This window comes from Apus apus, chromosome 2 (genome assembly GCF_020740795.1).
Source record: "Apus apus isolate bApuApu2 chromosome 2, bApuApu2.pri.cur, whole genome shotgun sequence".
Classification (NCBI taxonomy): Eukaryota; Metazoa; Chordata; class Aves; order Apodiformes; family Apodidae; genus Apus; species Apus apus.
The window spans coordinates 64,950,375-64,968,280 of record NC_067283.1 but is presented as its reverse complement, the minus strand read 5'-3'; the positions used below and the strand labels follow the sequence as shown (position 1 = coordinate 64,968,280).

Genomic DNA, 17,906 nt, shown 5'->3' with positions numbered 1-17,906 from the left:
AGCAGAAAACTGCTTTCAGATATTGGTGTTAGGCCAAGCAAGAGAAAAATACTCACAAAATGTCACGTTCTTTTACAGAACTTCATATGCAGTCTACCATGAAAACAGTCTTTCTGACCTCAAGATGAGCTTGGTGAGCTACGTAAATTTCAATGTTTATCAGTCGTTTAGCTTTTAACTTGTTTTAAGGACACAGAGCAATACTGATTCTCAGTAAGCCCCATCAGAAAAAGCCTCCAGGTCCCATGTCGTTTTAAAAGCATACAAGCAGAGAGTGAATGGGATTATTGTGTCACTTTTCCAGTGGATGGAATGTACCCTCAGCCACTCTGAGTATACCTCATAAAATCACAGAATGGTTTCAGTTGGAAGAGACCTTATGGATCACCTAGATCCAACCCCCCTGCACTGGCAGGGACACCTCCCACTAGACCAGGTTGCTCCAAGCCCCATCCAGCCTGGCCTTACACAGTATGAAAGGACACAACAGACCCCCTTTGCATACATTCTCCTTGTGTCATTTCAGTGCCCCCTCCTTCTTTTTCGGGGGAATTTTTAACCAAAATCGAATGAACAACTAAAATGCTTTGACTTGGAAATCCCAGATGCTTTACAGAAAACTGGCGTGTCAATTAAGTGGAAATTTATCATTTCCCCGGATTCATCTGAATCCTGGCCCCACGCTCCTCAAATATTAACTGGAAACATACAGGATGGGAGACTGTCTTCCTCTCTCTGTGACTGCTAGTACAGTCGTCCAGAAAGACCATCCAGTGTGATGAAATGTTCAGATTCCACTACAGGGTTTCAGTCTTAGGTAACTCGTAAGTCGTTATTGGAAAAGACAGTACCTAGAAACTTAGTTAAAACTTTCACTGCTTTGTTTACTATTTGTAAGACTAAGAACCTCTTTTTTTTTGGTGGCTGTTTTTTTGTTCACCACTCTTTTTCAGACGCACTGCTGCCTATAGGAGCCTGGCTCCTCTCTCCGGAGAAAACACAAACTTAACAGCTCAACTACCTGCTCTGCAAGGACTTGGGAAACGCCGTCATCTCTCCCCGACTTTGTTTTGCTTCCCAGACTTTACACGCGTCTCGCCGGGCAGCCCGACGCGCGGGAGCGCGGCTGCCGAAAACCACTGAGGCGAGGGCCCCAGCCCGCCGCGAAGCTTTGCTGCGGTGCCGAAGGAGCCGCTCGCCGCTACTCCGGGGAGCCCCAACACCTCCAAACCACCGCTCCTGGGAATGCCCCGGCCCCGCCGGGAATGCCAGAGGAGGCGGCTTCCCCAGCTCCTCCCGCCGCGACGCGCCGGAAGTGCGGGAGGGCAGGGGGGGGAGCGGGAGAGGGTGACGAACCCTCGGCGGGCCGGGAGGGGAGCGGAGCCCCGCCCCGCCGGCCTGCGCAGCCGGGGGAGGCCGCGACGATGCTGGAGACGCTGCGGGAGCGGCTCCTGAGCGTCCAGCAGGACCTCACCGCCGGGTGGGTAGCACCCCAGCCCCGCCGGGGGCAGCGGGAAGGGGAGGGGGGGCCCCACGGCCCTGGGCGGGAAGCGGGGGGGCGGGCGGGCGGGCGGGTGGGAGGAAGAGGAGGAGGAGGAGGAGGAGGAGGAGGAGGCCGCGGGGGCGGGAGGAAGAGGAGGAGGCCGCGGGGGCGGGACCCCCGGCCGGGACCCCCCGTTCCCTCTCAGCGCTGGTACCCCGCGGAGGCTGTGCCCCCCCCCCGGGGTGCCGGCCCCCGGGTCTGAGCTCCCCCCCCAGGCTGCGGGGGTGGCCTGCGGGTCCGGCCAGGAGTTGGTGGGAGGAGGGGGCTGCCTTTGGGCTGGGGGGGCAGCTGCGGTCGAGGGAGGGAGGGAGGGAGGGAGGGAGGGAAGGAGGGAGAGCCTTGTTCTGCGAGGATGAGGAAGATGCGAGCGGGGGTCAGTTAGCGCGCTTGAATTTTTTATGAAGTCGCTGACCTTCGGGGTTTTGACGTAATTGCTTAAAAGAGCATTCGCTCGGCACGTGAAAATCTTGTCTTTCCTTGGGAGATGAGTTGCTGCCACTTGAGGGGGGGAAAATAAAAAAAAGAAGTGCAGGGTAAGCGGAATGAGCAGCACCTTGCTTACATCCAGAAGCAGGAAGATGTGCTTCCTGCGTCGCCTCACAGGGTGTTGTTGTTGTTGTTGTTGTTGTTTTTTAAAGACAGTCCCTGTGTCGATGCTATTTTAAGTACGAGCAGGTGGTCCAGATGAGCGTTACTGGCAGTCGGTGGATGGTGGCTGGAGGGCAAGGTCACGCCTGTGCTGCAAAGCTGGTGGCTCATAATGAGCCACGGGAGCTTACCGTGTTGCCATCAATTACTTCTAAAAACTGCGTGGTCTTAGGGCACATTGAGGCTGCCTTATAGCTCCTATGGTAAATATTTATATACAGCGATGGATGTCTGTGTACTCCAGGCACTTAAATAGTTTATAAGGAATTATTCGCAACAGTATATGATGGTCTAAAAGAATCGATGGAATAGGCTGCCAATCAACCAGATAAATTGCTTGTATGTTACGTGTCTCATCTTAACAAACCTTAATTGAATATTAAAACGTCTTAAGAATACAGACTAAGGCATTGCTTTATTGTGGTCTTTCAGTTTTTCTGTTATTTTTAGACTTTCTCACAGGGTTAGATGCCTCAGTACAGTATAAAGATCCTTTGAAAAGTGTTTTTCACATAATTAAAGAGGACAACAGAAAGGTCATACCGTGTTGGATCTGATGGTCATTTGGATCTGTGTCTCCATATATTGCTGCAATGGAGTCAGCATGTTTCCATGTATTCTCTTATTTGCCTTGCTCCTTTGCATTGCAATGTTTATTTCTGTTTTGAGGGCAGTCTCTGATTTTACCCTTTCAATCTTTGTCTTTTAGCAGCTCCATTAGTGTGCCCTTCTTGGAGAGTCCTGTCTTAATGTGGTTTTCATTCTGTCTGCAGTGTAATCTTTGTTGCCCCGAGGAACCTGTGTTTTAGAGCCATAGTAGCAAAGGCTCTGAAGGGAATCAGGTGTTCTTTTCCCATTGTTTCCCCCCTGATTCAGGCCAGAACCTGACCTGTTCCTGTTTTGCCCCTTTTCCTTTTCTAGGCAATACAACCACAGTGCCATAGTGTCCTGGATTACCCTGTTCCCTACCCCACCAAAGTGGTAACAGAAGTAATTGTATGCTGTTAAGACTTCAGCTTAAGAGGGTCAAAACCCAGAGAAAGTATTTCTGTGGTCAAGAGTGCTGCAAGCAGTTGTGGCCAACTTCTTAACTACATATGAATGCTTGCAAAATGGAACAGCTGGATTTCTTGAAACATTGAGGGAGAAGTTTTTCTGAGGCTTCCAAGGAAAGAGTATCACTTCCAAAGGAGTAAGGGAATGTTTATGTACAGCTTAAAAAGATGGAATCTGAGGTCGTGTGGTCTAAAGAGTGAGCAGTTTAGGGTTATTAGCCCTTTTTGTGTACAAACAAATGTGCTCCCCTTTCCTCTGCTCAGCCATGTCTTCTGTCTGCTTCTTTGTATCTTGTGAGTGAGGTATCTAGATTTTGACCCGTTTACCTGTAAGCAGTCTTTTGAAGGAGGAAAAAACAAAAATGGTGAGCTGTATTTGTGCTCAGGCAATAATTTGAGCACTTCTGCCCGCTTGAGTGATGTGGCTCACACTACCAGAGGACAGTGCTGAAAGGAAGCCAATATTCTGTTGTCTAGTGATAATCTTTTAAATTTTTAGTTCTGACTGCCTGACAGATATCTAGTAAGAGAACTTGTAGTTGTGATCCAGCATTTCCTTCAATCCCTTCAACAGCAGAGGAGTGCTGTTGTTACAGGCTGGGGTGTGTACTGGGGAGCATGACAGAGAAGGAAGGCAAATTGCAGAACTTTCTGCAGCAGTGTTCTTCCTCAGTTTTTGCTGTGCTTATTTCTACTTGGTTTGACTATTATGAGCAGCTCTCTAACAGGGAGTGGCGACCTGCCTTAGCATGTCTTTTCTCAAATTACCAGCCATCTGTTTTGCTGTAGATCTTTGAGGTTTCTTCTTTGAGTTCCAGAAAAATCGGTGGTGTCCGAGACTGGGGGACTGATTTGGCTCATCCTAGGAGCAGTCTGCATATCTTTGTATTAGGGGTTTTTCTCAGTCACTGAGTCAGTCAGGTTTACATATCTCTCTTGTCACATCTGGAGGATGTTTTTGGAGCTCATAGCTCATTTCCATCTTGCTCATGTCTGTGTGTCCTTTATTTCTTCCTAATCCTGGCTGTCCTGGATAGCTAGGACTCTAAAGGGCATAGAGGCTGAGGACACTCATCGGCTTGGTAATTAGAGAATAGCAGGAGGTTTTGGTTCTCACTCTGCCATGCCAACTTGACTGGCTTATAGGAGCTGACTGAAAATAAGCCAAGTGTGGAAAAGAGTTGTGTGCTGTCTGTATATGTTGGTTGTTGTAGGTTGGGATTTTGGGGTTTTTGTTATATATTTTTAGGAGTAAGGTACCAGTCTGTTCAAAATTGTGTGAAAATAGGTGAAACAAGCCTTAGATGTGCTCAGTAGCATCACACCATGGTAATGCTGCTGGAGATTCTGATAGCTGACAGAGAAAAGTTGTGCTCATGCTAGTTTTGTGTTGGCAGACTTACAGCAAGTGGATACAAATGTCACTGTGACTGTCATGCTTTTGCTTGGCACATATGTCTTCAGGTAAAGGGTATTTTTCAGGATTGGATTGATTCTTTCTATGCAGATCTTTAGTACCTGTCTGCTAAGGAAACAGTATCGAGAACTGGGTGACCTGGATATGTAGCTCCCATTAAACTATTCATACTTACGTGATTCACTTGTAGAAAAATCTCACAATTTAGAATCAGTGTAGGTAGAAATAATTTCATCTGATGGAAATTTGTCTCCACAAAACCAAGTGAAATTTTATGGATTTTTGAAACAAGCTGAAACAAAGTTAATGGTAATAGACTGGAATGAACATATTATGTGTTCAAACAACTTGTTCTCTGTTTTTGGTGTTGGAAATGCCTGATCATTTTGTGTTTTAATTTATAGGTTGAAGACTTTGGGTGACAAATCAAGAGAAGCCAAAAAAAGCAGGCAGAGGTACTTCTGAACATCTTAATGTATAGCATTGATCTAGGATGTTCTTAAGAAAAATTTGAAAACAGCTAATATATATGAGCCAGTTATAAAAACATTTCTATATAATTTTACAGAATCTTTTTGAGAACAGAAAAGCTTAAACCTTATACCGAGGGAACACTTGGCTTAATAAAACCTTAATCGATAAGCCAAATAATTTCTGACGACTATCAATCGCTTTATAAATGGCTGCTTAAATTATGTGAATATTCAACATTATTGTAGTATTTTGTACATGATTCAGGTTACAATACAATGAAATGTAGTTATTTACATTCTCTTTGAATATCACATGTTAAATTGTAATTCAGTTATTTTTAGTGTAAGAACAGAAATATGAGACTTTTTATTGTGGAAAATGTATGTATAATGGAGTACTTCAGTTATCTTTTTTTCATCTCTTGCAAGGTTTAAGAATTTTGGTGGGTTTATCCTCTGCAGACTATTTAATGTGTATGACATCTGTGAATGTATCTTCTTCAAATAAGCTCCAATGTGCTTTAGTGTAAAGCATGTTCTTACTAAAACACAGTGTGTAGAAACAAATCAGTTTTAAAACAAGCCCTGAACAGAAAATAAGGCATCTGAAACAAAGTGTAGTAAGTTCTGAAGCTCAGTGTTTTGGATGTAAAAGCATTTTAACAGAACACTGGTTGTATTGTCAAGACATGCAAACTGAACTAAGAATGGGTGAAGGTTTGAATAAAACTGTTCTACGCAACTGCCTCTTTGTATGTCTTCAGTCCATCAATTTTTGGTTCATTTGGTGTACTGTAAGTTTCTGTCACTTTTTGAGAAAAGCACAGGGCAAACCCGTTGGATCATCACAAACAGGGGAGTACCAGAGTGATATCTGCTTGCTGGTAAAGTTCTGGGACAAATAGAGCTTGTGTGTCAGGATCAGAGGAGAGGGCAAGTGAGGGTGATATAGTGATGTTTGTTTCTGACAGTCCAATCAGGTAGTGAATGATGTCTTCTCTAAAAAGCTTGAGGAACTGTCTGTGTCAGTAAACCTCCACTCTTGTGGTGTGCTTTAAGTTCCTTGACATCTGCTGAAAGGACAACACATTAGGATGCAGTAAAGAAGAAGAATGCTTGAAGGAGCTGAGAATGTTTAGTTTGAGAAAGAGGAGGCTGAGGAGAGACCTCATAAATCTCTACAACTACCTGAAAGTTAGAGAGGTTGGTGCTGGTCTCTTTTCACAGGTAGTTAGCAAAAGAGCATGAGGGAATGGCTTCAAGCTGCAACAGGGCAGGTTTAGACTGGACATTAGGAAAATTTTTTTCACAGAAAGAGTGCTTAGACCCTGGAATAGGCTGCCCAGGGAGGTGGTTGAATCACCATCCCTGGATGTGTTTAAGGGTCATTTGGATGTGGTGTTGGTGGATTTGGTTTAAGGGAGAACTTTGTAGAGTAGGGATGATGGTTGGGCTTGGTGATCCCAATGGTCTTTTCCAACCTGAATAGTTCTATGATTCTAAGAAGAGTTCTGGAGGGTGTCAGAAATAACTACTTGATACCCTCCTCATTACTTCTTTGGCATGCACGAATAGCCTTAGGAAAGCCAGAGCTCACCTAGGATTGACACAAGGGATGTCAAGGACAAGAAGATGATCATCTAGTCCTACATTAGTAATAAAAGGCTGAGTGAACAAAATGTATGACAGTTTATGAATGGGATGGGTGATTTAGTGACAGAAAATGTAGATTGTGGAAATCTGGTTGAGACACTCAATGCCTTTGTTGCTTCAGTCCTGACAAACAAGGTCTTGCAGTCCTCTGTGCTTAGAGAAAGGAAGAGACTGACCAGTAGTGAATGAAAATCAATTTGGGGAACTCAACACAAAAAAGTCCGTAGGACCACGTGGGCCAAGAGATACTTCATGAAATTCAAGAGGCAGAAATCCAAGGTCTTTCCCTGGGAAGAAAGTATCCTCTGCAACAATACAGACTGGTGCTGACTGATTACCAGAAGCAGCTTTGCTGAAATGACCCTGGGGAGTCTTGGCAGCCAGCAAGCTGAAAGTGAGCCAGCAATGTGTCTGGCAGCAAGGAAAGCCAACAGCTCCTGGGATTTATGAAAAGGACGAGAGGCAGTGGAATTGAGGGAGGTGATTATTTCCCACACTCAGCACATCTAGCTACTGTTTTGGGCACCTGATGTAAGAAAGATTTTGATTACTATTGATGGCCCTTGACTAAACTTGCTCCAGGTTGAGGTTGAAACTCTCTGTATATGAGGAAAGGCTGAGACGGGAACTTGTTGAGCCTGGAAAACTTAGGTCTTTGGGGAGACCTAACAGCGCCCCTTCATTCCCTATGCAGAGATTATCAAGGAGATGGAGCCAGGCTCTTGACACTAGTATGTGATAGGAACACAAAAGGCAATAGGCATAAGTTAAAACAGGAGATGTTCAGACAGGAAGAGTTGAAGGAGAAGCTTTTTCCTCATTAGGACAATCAGTCAGTGGAACAGGTTCCTCATAGGTGTTTTTTTTCCGTTCAAATTGTTTGTATGACACTGCAAAACAACCTACTTTGGTAAACTTCCAAGAGGTGAATCGTTGACATCAAGACCTTCACATTATATGTCCTAAAAAGTGTTGCATTTTTTATTTTCTTTAACTAATAATGAATTGCCTTTATATTTCAACCTGTTATTAATTAAAATGTATGCATCCAATGGGAGATCATTAGAACATTAAACTGGCAAAGGTTCTTTGCTTACTATTTATTTTTAATGTACAATACATTAAGTGCAATATCTTTACTGAGGGGCATAAATAACTTGTGTAGTAGTCTTATTTTCAGAATGTTTCTGTCCACTGTTTTAAGTTAAAACAATGCAAAACCTCTGTTAACTTTTAAGAGATTATTTCTTAGTACAGTTGTTTTTCATGGACATAGTCAAAAAGAGGTAAGAATGGGCTGCCATAAAATAACAAGGGGAAAAAGCCCCAACCCTAACTTTGGAACATTCACTGTGTAAAGCATTTTAAACCAGAATTGACAAAATTAATGTGAAACAGAAACAGTATGTAATGTTTCTGTTTTCAGCATATCTATTGAATGCAGATGTTTGTGCATGCATTTTTTTAAACAGCCTTCTATTAATTAACAACATTTGTATATTTGCAATTTATTTTACAGAAATGTTCAGGGTTTGCCAGAGTTTTCTGCTGGACTGGAATTACTGAGCAGGTATGACCTTCCTTTTCTTTGTTAGTGTCTGCTTCCTATAATTTCAGAAATAACTTTATTAGGTTAAGAAAATGAGAAGAAAATAAAGCTGTTACTGATAGTTTTTTTATATTCTGCAGTGAGTAGAGTGGGGGTGATTACTGGATGATAAAATTGTTTAAAGCTTTCCCGATCCTTAAGTGCTGTCATGTTAATGAAACAGAAGTTCAGGAGGAAAAGCAACATGTGTAGTCTTATAAATATTGCTGTGTCCATTTAGCTCTTAATGTAAGCTAGCAGTTTAAGAAACCTGAATCACTTTTTCATTGGAACTATTTCTTGCTGTATATTTCTTTCTGGTATTTACTGTTTTACCAAAACAACTGTACATCTCTTTAAACTGTTACTTCTGGTAGTCCCTGTAGATACAAGCACAGTGCTATCCATGAAGTCCTCTCTTTGTAAGGGGAACACAGTAAAAATAGCCCTTTATTTGCCCTCTCTTCAGGTATGAAGATGCTTGGGCTGCCCTTCACAAAGGAGCCAAAGATTGTGCAAAAGCTGGAGAGGTAAGAAAAAAAAAAACAATGCCACACATGAAGTATTTTTAAATGTGTACATATTTTTAAACTAAAATTTTTAGTACCAGTGTACTGGGTTGACACTGGCTGCTAGTTAAGCACCCACACAGTGTTGTTCACTCCCCACCAGTGGGGCAGAGGAGAGAACAGGAAGAACAAAATGAGAAAAAACTCATGGCTCAAGATAAATACAGTTTAATAATTGAAGAACAGAGGAAATACAAAAGCAGTCACTCGCAACCTTCCACAAGCAGACCCCTGCCCAGCCAGTCTCAGAGCAATGGTTACCTTGGAAGACCAAACCCTTAGTTTTCTTAAGATTGTGTTTGGCAGGCAGCTCATAGAATGGCTCAGAAGGTCCAGATCTTCTTTCTAACAGCTCTTCCAGATTTGATGGTACTCAGTCAGCGATTAATGTTCTTAAATTATTAAATATTTATATTGTAAAAACAAGTTCTCGGGGATCATGTTTCTTACAAGGTATCACATAACAAGAATTACCTACAGTTAATTCTCCTGTTTACTTTCTGGTATTTCAATTACTATAGCAAACACTGAACATAAGAATTTCCTAGTGCTTTTAAAGTACTTAATACCTTATCCTTTGACACCCAGAAATTCCTGTCTTCCATCCTTTGTTCAGATACTTAGAGTCACTACTTGCACTTAAGCAAAAAATATTAATTATACTAACTTACTGTTGTTCTGTGGGATGTTAGGTTGGTTGAAGGGTATTGAGAAGCGCAGCTTTGTCAATAGTGTGATGAAAAGGTGTTGGTAAAAATTAACACACATCTAGAAGTTCATGTGGTCATTTTCTGGACTCTTCTTCAATTCTTGAAAGATTTTAAATTAGCTGGGAATATTATTTTGAGACTGCTGAAGCCATCTTAAACAATAAACAGTAACATAAACAATGTAATGTAGTATAAACCGTAATGTAATGAAAACATTAAGTAATGTGATGCAATGTAAATAGTTGCAAAAAGCATGTTGTATACTATTGCTGTAGCTCTTTAAAAGCACTGGGGGTTGGAGCTGGGAAAATACAGAATAGATTTGGGGTTGGGGAAAGCTGGTGGGTTAGTATGAGGTCAGGGCTGTTGCTTGATGGCTGCTGTCTTCTCGTAGTGAAGAGGAAACAACAGGGTTTGACTTGTCTGGCTGGAAGTGTCTGTGCCTTCTCCTAAATCAGTTTTCTTACCTCAGAAGTAAAGTTACAAGTTCTGTGGCTTATTTCTAGAATGAAAGGAAAGAAAACTTCCAGTAACTGTTACCAGTGCATGGCTCTGCTCTCCTGGAGGTCTGGACCAGACCTTCCATTTCAAAGCTTGTTGGCCACCATGCAGAACAGGGCTGAGCTGTGGGGTTCTCTGTCCTGGGTGAAACCTTCACTTTGGCCAGCTGAATCCTCCCTGACTCTTCTGGTTTCCTGAGGAATCTTCTCTGTATCTTGTTTTAGTGGATAAAAACCTCATTGCTTACTATATTTTGAAGAGGCGTGTTTAGGGTGAGGCAAATACTACCTTAGGTTCTTCTTTCTTTTGCCTAATAGTATGGGCCACCTGTTCCAGTAAAAACCTTCAGTTATTAGAGAATAATTTATCTCTGCCAGCTTTGTGTACGTTACTGCTCATGATGATTTTTTAGAAGACCTTTTAGATGACTTGCTTCCAATTTTATAATCCTTTATAATAGTTTGCTTTAAAAACTGTAGTTCTGAAAACAATGAGGTTTCATATGTATAAAACCAGTGTAACCTTAATCTCACATATTATGGCTGTGTGTGAAAACTGGAATGAAAAGCTTCTGAAAAGACTGAAATTTACCATTAAATTCAGACGTTTATTTTGGGAGAATCTGAAATAGGTATACTTGGGTTTTTTTGTTTGTTTTTTTTTTTTGTAAAAGTAGCAAATACAGGGTTCAATAATACAAGAATTGCATAAGCACACAAGATTGACTCTACTGTATCAGACCTAAAGGTCCCTTGTTCAGTATCCTGTGTCTGGTACTGGGCAGTAGCAGATGAGTAAGACTGCATGAGTAGTTTACAAATGTTGAATAGAGAAAGGAATGTGAAAATTTCAAGCTTTAATTGATGTCTACAGTCTTACCATGGAAAATTATAGATGCTAACTACTAGTTCCAACTACAATATTGTTATAAAAATACTGCCTTTAGGTGCTTGTAATTTTAGCTGCATGTAATTATCCTTGAACTGAAATATTTTCCTAGTGTTTGCCCTCATCTTATGATGGTTTTGTTTGTTTTACTGATTAACAGATATAAATAAAAATTAGAGTTGGCTTTATTTTAATAATTTGTAAATGAAAGAAGTTGTCATTCTTCTAAAAGAATCTGTCTGAAGTGGGTAGAACTGTAAATATCTGAGAACCTTCTTTCCCCATTGCTCAGACTTTTTTGGTTTCTGCAACTAAATTCTACAAAAACTAAGGAATTCAGAATGCAGATACAGCCACAGGCTGCAGTTGTGTGCAAGAGGAAGAATGAGGGATGGAAGTAAGAGCAGGGAAAATAAAACTGAATCATCTATAGTATCACTTATAAGCAAAACATTTGTTACTTAAGATCTCTTGGTCTTACTTTTTTCATAGAAACTGGCCTATATAACTAAAACTCTTAAACAGTGTATTGTCTCCTGATTATACTGCATACAATAAAAGTTAGGGGGACTCAAACAACAACAAAAATGCAACACATGTAGAAGTGTGTTCATAAAGATTTGGCAACTACTGCAGCTGATATTATCACAAGAGCAGAAAGCAGGACTGTTAAAAAGGAAACTTTTTTAAAAAATGTAATTCCTTAAATTTTCTAGGGTATTTAAAGTGCAGAATTTTCAGTTGTATTGTTGCTATGGACAGCTTTATCATTATTGTAATTTGATTTTGATGTTGCAAAGATAGTGTGTCCCAGACTTGTAATTTCTGATAATGAAACTAGTTCTGGAACTGGTGTTTCTTCTAAATCAAACATTCTGTTTTCTGGAGTGATAATAGGTGGTAAAAGCATGCTAAGCAAACTAAGCTATCTTGGTTTTATTGATTAAGTTGGTATAGCTAGCAACATTAAACTAAGTTGCTGTTCTAAATACATTGCAGCACTGCCAGCTGTTATTATGTAACAACACAATATAAACTATCAAACAATTCCAGATTTGTGCTACTTACAGTTAATAAAATCCATAAAATATTTCCTGCATTGATTGGTATATTGAGAAATACCTTTTAATACATTTTTATATAAATATTTCATTCTACTGGGTCTTTCTTGAGCATGTTGTAGATATACTTGAGAAGCACACAACTAGCCATTCTGTATGGTTTCTGTGCTGACCTTACACTTGCAGATGCATGAACTCTAAAAATTAGTCAAGATTCTCCTGAATAAGCACATAAGTTTGCAAGTAAGTAACTTTGCTTTTGTTTCAGCTGGTGGATAGTGAAGTTGTGATGCTTTCCGCACACTGGGAGAAGAAAAGGAACAGTCTGGTGGAACTACAGGATCAACTCCAACAAATACCTGGATTTTTAGCAGATCTGGAATGCCTCACAGCAAGCTTAGGTAAGGTTTTATAGCTATAACAAACATTTAAGTCAGTGCAGAGGATTATATTGAAGTTCAGCTGTTGTGAGCTTTGTAAAAATATAGTTGAATTTTGTATCCCAAACATACACTTTCTATTGTAAACCAGCACTTTTTAAACAAACTGGCTTTGTAAACAGAAGAAAATTAGTAGTGGTTGTTGTCCCAGCAGTTAAAATATTGTATGTGTCATCTCTGGCAACTGCGTATCTTGATGTGAACAGCTGAAAATTGTTATTGTTGAAGTCTTTTTAATTCACAGAGACTTGTAAGTAATGTTAACATTTGTATGTGGTTGCTTCTCTTAGATTGAGTCTATTGAGTAATTTTATATCACAATTTATTTTAAATCATTGGGGCAGGAGGGGGGGTGGTTAAGAAATTTACCTGGCTTGGGACAATTTGAAGGCAGAAATTTTTGTTGAGAGTAATTGTTGCTTCCAAAGCCAGCTTCCTTAGCTGAAGTTTATGTACAGGGTTAAACCATTCTGAAGTGATACCTCTTTTTCATAGGTGAAACTAGCAATGCTGCGTATTAAGCTTACCAAATACCTTATGCTTGTTACATGGGTTCCAAATATTATAACTTTACCAAATGTTAACCTTTTGATTTAAAGATGAAAAGATTACTGCTTTAGTGCACTGCTTCTGGAAACCTCTCATACCGAACAGTTGATCCACTGTTGAAGATGAAATTAGGAAAAAATGTTCTGGCCTCTTATTCTCTGAAAAACTCTAGTGTTACTGAGTCTTGAAATGGGGACGCAGTGCTTGGCCAGCAGCAAGCCTTTCTGTCAGCAGTAGGCCTCTTGAATAGATTTTCATGGAGGCAGCAGGTTGCATCAAATTAAAGTTTTGAAAAATTGCTGTCTGTGCATGGAATTTAGTAGCTAAGTCCCCAGGGACTTTGCCTGCGCTATTCTTACACCAACTGGGAAGTATGCAGAAATTCTTCAAGTAATTGGAGGTCTTTTTATTCGTGGGGTGGGCTGGATTTGTGTGCTGGCATGTGAAGAAAAGGAGGGTTCTTTCCTGTGTTCAGAGGCGTATTTCTCATTTTTCTATGGTCAGTAGATATGCACAAATCAGCTTTTGTTCCTAGGCAGGCTGGTAATAGCTTCACTATTTCTTTTTGAACCAAGGAATGTATTTCTTTTTTTATAACAATTTTTCTTATATCACCTTATTTCTTAAGGCTCTATCACGTGTGGTAACCATTAATGTAGACTCTTTGAAAAGCTCAATTATTTTCTTAGGAAATATCATTTAAAATAATTATTTATTTAAATACTGTTTTTAATATAATAATACACGAAATGATGCAGTCTGCTGGTACACCAAAGATAAGCAATATAATAAAACCTAGTGGAATTGTCCTCAGAGTTGATATTTTCAAATACTATAAATCCTGATGAATTGGGGTTACCTTTCCATTCCTAATATTATAGTTTTGTGAACTAGAATTAATCTTGCCCTGATTGCAGAATTTCTTGGAGAAGGCTCAGTATCTCTAGAATATTTTTGATACTGCACAAGCAGGATTTATGGAAGCATTAAGTAGTGGGCTCAGGGAAGCTAATGAATTTTAAAATCTACTGTTAAGGTTGTGAGATTGGAACCATATCATCTAGCCTCACCTTGTATATCACTTTTCAAGTAATTCACCTAGAGGTTTTTCTTAGTTCCTCCTAGCCACTGTGAAGTTTTGGATTGGGTTTTTCTGGTAAGTTTTATAGCATCTATTTGAAGAGAAAGGTATAACTTATACCAATTTCAACATCGGGAAGTGATTTACTAGGAATCTGCTGTGATATTCTGCTCATTGTTTTTAGTTTTTATAATTCTGAATTATCTGCCTTTTATAAAAGTAAGCTCTATTCACTTTTCCAAGAGGAGATTAATACTGTGGCTGTGAATTTTAAATACAAATGAAAAGTTGTGTGCAAAGAATATGTGAATATAGAATAGTAAACTACTGTGCCCTGGGTTGTGCATGCAAGATGTAATTTGTCTGATCTTCACTTCCAAAAAGTTCAGTGTTGTGACATGGTACACTTCTGATCAATCTATTAATACTTCCATTTTGAAAGTGGATAGGAAACCCTAGCTGCTTTTGATAGAAGAAATTTCAGATTATGTAAATGAGCCTTTTTCATAGACTCATAGAATGGCTAGGGTTGGAAGGGACCTGAAAGATCATCTAGTTCCAACCCCCTGCATGGGCAGGGACACTTCCCCACTATCCAACCTGTCCCTTAAACACTTCCAAGGATGGGACCTCCACAACCACCCTGGGCAACCTGTTCCAGTGTCTCACCACCCTCACACTAAGGAATTTCTTCCTAATATCTAACCTAGATCTCCCTTTGTCCAGTTTGAAGCTGTCCCCCCTTTTTCTATCACTATGCACCCATGTAAAAAGTCCTTCAACAGCTTTCTTGTAGGCCTCCTTCAGGCACTGGAAGGCTGCTATAAAGTCTTTCTGAAGCCACCTCTTCTCCAGGCCAAACAACCCCAACTCTCTCAGCCTGTCTTCGTAGGAGAGGTGGTCCAGCCCTCTGAGCATCTTCATGGCTTTTGTCTGGACTCATTCCAACAGTTCCATGTCCTTCCTGTGTTGAGGGCTCCAGAGCTGGATACAGTACTCCAGGTGGGGCCTCAGGGGAGCAAAGTAGAGGGCGAGAATCACCGCCCTTGAACTGCTGGCAACACTTCTTTTGATGCAGCCCAGGACATGGTTGGCTTTCTGGGCTGCAAGTGCACATTGCCGGCTCATGTTGAGCTTTTCATCAACCAAACACCCTTAGGTCCTTTTCCTCAAGGCTGTTCTCAATCCATTCAGCAAAGAAGCTACTTTAGCTTTGTGTAAATGGTCTTGTTCTAACTGAGTCTAAGATCTTTAAAATAAAAAAAAAATTGAGCACTAATAGAACTGTAGTCATGTAAAGAATTTTTTTAAGTGTTGCTGATGAATGAGCCCTTTTTGTATATGTATGTCTTTCAGTGTTCATTTTAGGCTTTGTAGTCTGTGTCTCTGTCTGATCTAGAGGTAGAGAGCACTTATTTGTTTCTATTCTTTCTGTGTTATGCCTTTTTGCCTTTTAGTTAAAAAATTAATGAACTTCGCAAAAATCTCTTTCATAATCCTTCGTGAGTTCTGTTGTTTTGGTGCCTGGGGCAGTGTAGGAAAGCTACATTTAAAGCTATTGTAGGAAAACCTGTAATGTTTTCTGAATATACAGCTGTGATTTAGCTTTTCTAACAATTTTTGTACTGCAGAACATAGGTAACATAGGCTTCAGTTAAAAGAAATTTTATGTAGTAAATTTAAATTAGGTAAACTATGTACACTTTATTATCTGAGTAGCTGATAAACTAAGAAGAACAGTGTGCATTGATGAAAGATAATGCAATCTAATGTCATTTGATCCAACACTAACATACTTTTTAAAAATTGAAACACAAAACTAAAACTTGCAATAGTGTTGTTCCTGTGATAGTGTAAGAAATACAGGCAAAACTAATGTAATTGTAATGATGTGACCTAAAGAACAAGTTATTTCTTCAGCTATCTAATTAAAAAATATAATTTCTACCACATGTGGAATATTATTATACAGGACAGTTCTTACTCAGAATGCACAAGTTTTTTGTTGTTGTTTTTTTTAAACCTCCTTAAAAAGATTAAAAAGGAGAAGGTGTTTGTTTTTCTCCTCCATGGCATTGCTGGTTCAGAGTGAGGTGGTGAGTGTTGGCAAACCTCTGGTTTGTGGGATTGCTTTAAGAGCTGGAAAAGAGGTTGCAGTAAGAGCAGGATTGTTATCTTCCGGAGAGATCTGAAGTGCTCATTCCTCTTCTTCAGGAGCACTGTGTTTTCTGCAATTCCCACTAGAGGCTGCTCAAATGCTAGTGCTAGGAATCAGTTGCCCTCTATAATTCGCTTTTCTTCATCCTCTTTACCTTCCTATTATTTGTTTTTGTCTTTTAATGCTATTTAAATAGCAAGTACAGCAGAGCAGGTGGTGGGGTTTTTAAGTGGAAAAAACAGCAGTTGATAGGTACCTTACTGAATTACCTTGAGCCCTGCTGTGTTTGTGAATTTTGCAAATTAATAAGTGAGCAATCATTCTGAAAAGCAAGTTAGCATAATACAGACATTTGGATTTTAATGCATTCAGTCCATTTCTTAAGCAAAAAGAGGCCACCAGTCATAATTGTAGTCATGATACTTCCCTTTGAATACATCTGGATTTCGTGAGAGGAAGTTGAGTATGTGGTAAACAATGCACATTCCACATCACAGTCTGTAGAACTGAAGACATTTTGTATTCCTTGACTTGTTTCCATTATCAACTACCTTTATTTTGGTCCCTTTCCTCCCTCCCCCACAAGTGATCTGTATACAGATAAATAATTTTAAAAACTCTTTGCTTATCATAGAATCATAGGGGTTGGAAGGGACCTCTGCAGATCATCAAGTCCAACCACCTGCCACAGCAGCAACACCAAGGGCAGATCACACAGGCACGTGTCCCTACAGGTCTTGAAAATCTCCAGAGAAGGAGACTTCACAACCTCCCTGGGCAGCCTGTTCCAGTGCTCCATCACCCTCACAGTAAAGAACTTTTTTGTCATATTGAGGTTGAACTTCCTGTGTGGTAGCTTGGTGCTGTTTCACTTCATCCTATCACAGGGCACCACTGAGAAGAGACTGGCCCGTTCTTGACATCCACCCGTCAGGTATTTATAGACATTAATAAGGTTCCCTCTTAAGTCTTCTCTTCTCAAGACTAAACAGCTCCATGTCTCTCAGCCTTTCTTCATATGATGTGTTCCAGTCCCTTAATCATCCTCATAACTTGCCACTGGACTCTTTCCAGCATATCCCTGTCCCTCTTGAACTGGGGAGCCTAGAATTGGACATAATACTCCATATGTGGTCTTACGAGGGCAGAGTAGAGGGAGAAGCGAACCTCCCTTGACCTGCTGGCCACACTGTTCTTAATACATCCCAAGATACTATTGGCTCTCTTGCCTACAAGGGCACATTGCTGTCCTATGGGTAATTTGTTGTCTAGCAGGACCTCAAGGTCCTTCTCCATAGGGCTGCTTTCTAGCAGGTCAACCCCATATCTATATTGGTGCATGGTATTTTTTCATATGATTAATGTTTCCTTTTCTGACTGTTGTAGAGCAGTACCTTAATTGTTAGGGACTAAAAAATCTTATTAGACTAATTGGAGTAATTCTGCTGTGCATGCTAGAAAATCTGTTTATGAGGTCTTAACTTTTTGCTTTTCTAGGCAACTGCTAGGATAGCAATTTCTAATTGAGTAATGGCTAAGAGAGGTGAATTTTTGTATACTTCAAGATAGACT

General features: G+C 40.4%; 1 protein-coding gene across 1 annotated transcript in view; it reads left to right on the top strand.

The window, feature by feature from the left end:
• The first annotated feature begins 1,357 nt into the window (after positions 1–1,357).
• DTNBP1 (dystrobrevin binding protein 1) overlaps positions 1,358–17,906 on the top strand; it is a 70,642-nt gene continuing 54,093 nt past the window's right edge. Inside the window, exons 1-5 of the mRNA XM_051609210.1 lie at positions 1,358–1,480; positions 5,068–5,118; positions 8,309–8,359; positions 8,847–8,907; positions 12,375–12,507. Coding sequence (XP_051465170.1) covers positions 1,425–1,480; positions 5,068–5,118; positions 8,309–8,359; positions 8,847–8,907; positions 12,375–12,507 — 352 coding nt within the window. The 5' untranslated portion in view covers positions 1,358–1,424. The remainder of the gene's footprint in view (positions 1,481–5,067; positions 5,119–8,308; positions 8,360–8,846; positions 8,908–12,374; positions 12,508–17,906) is intronic.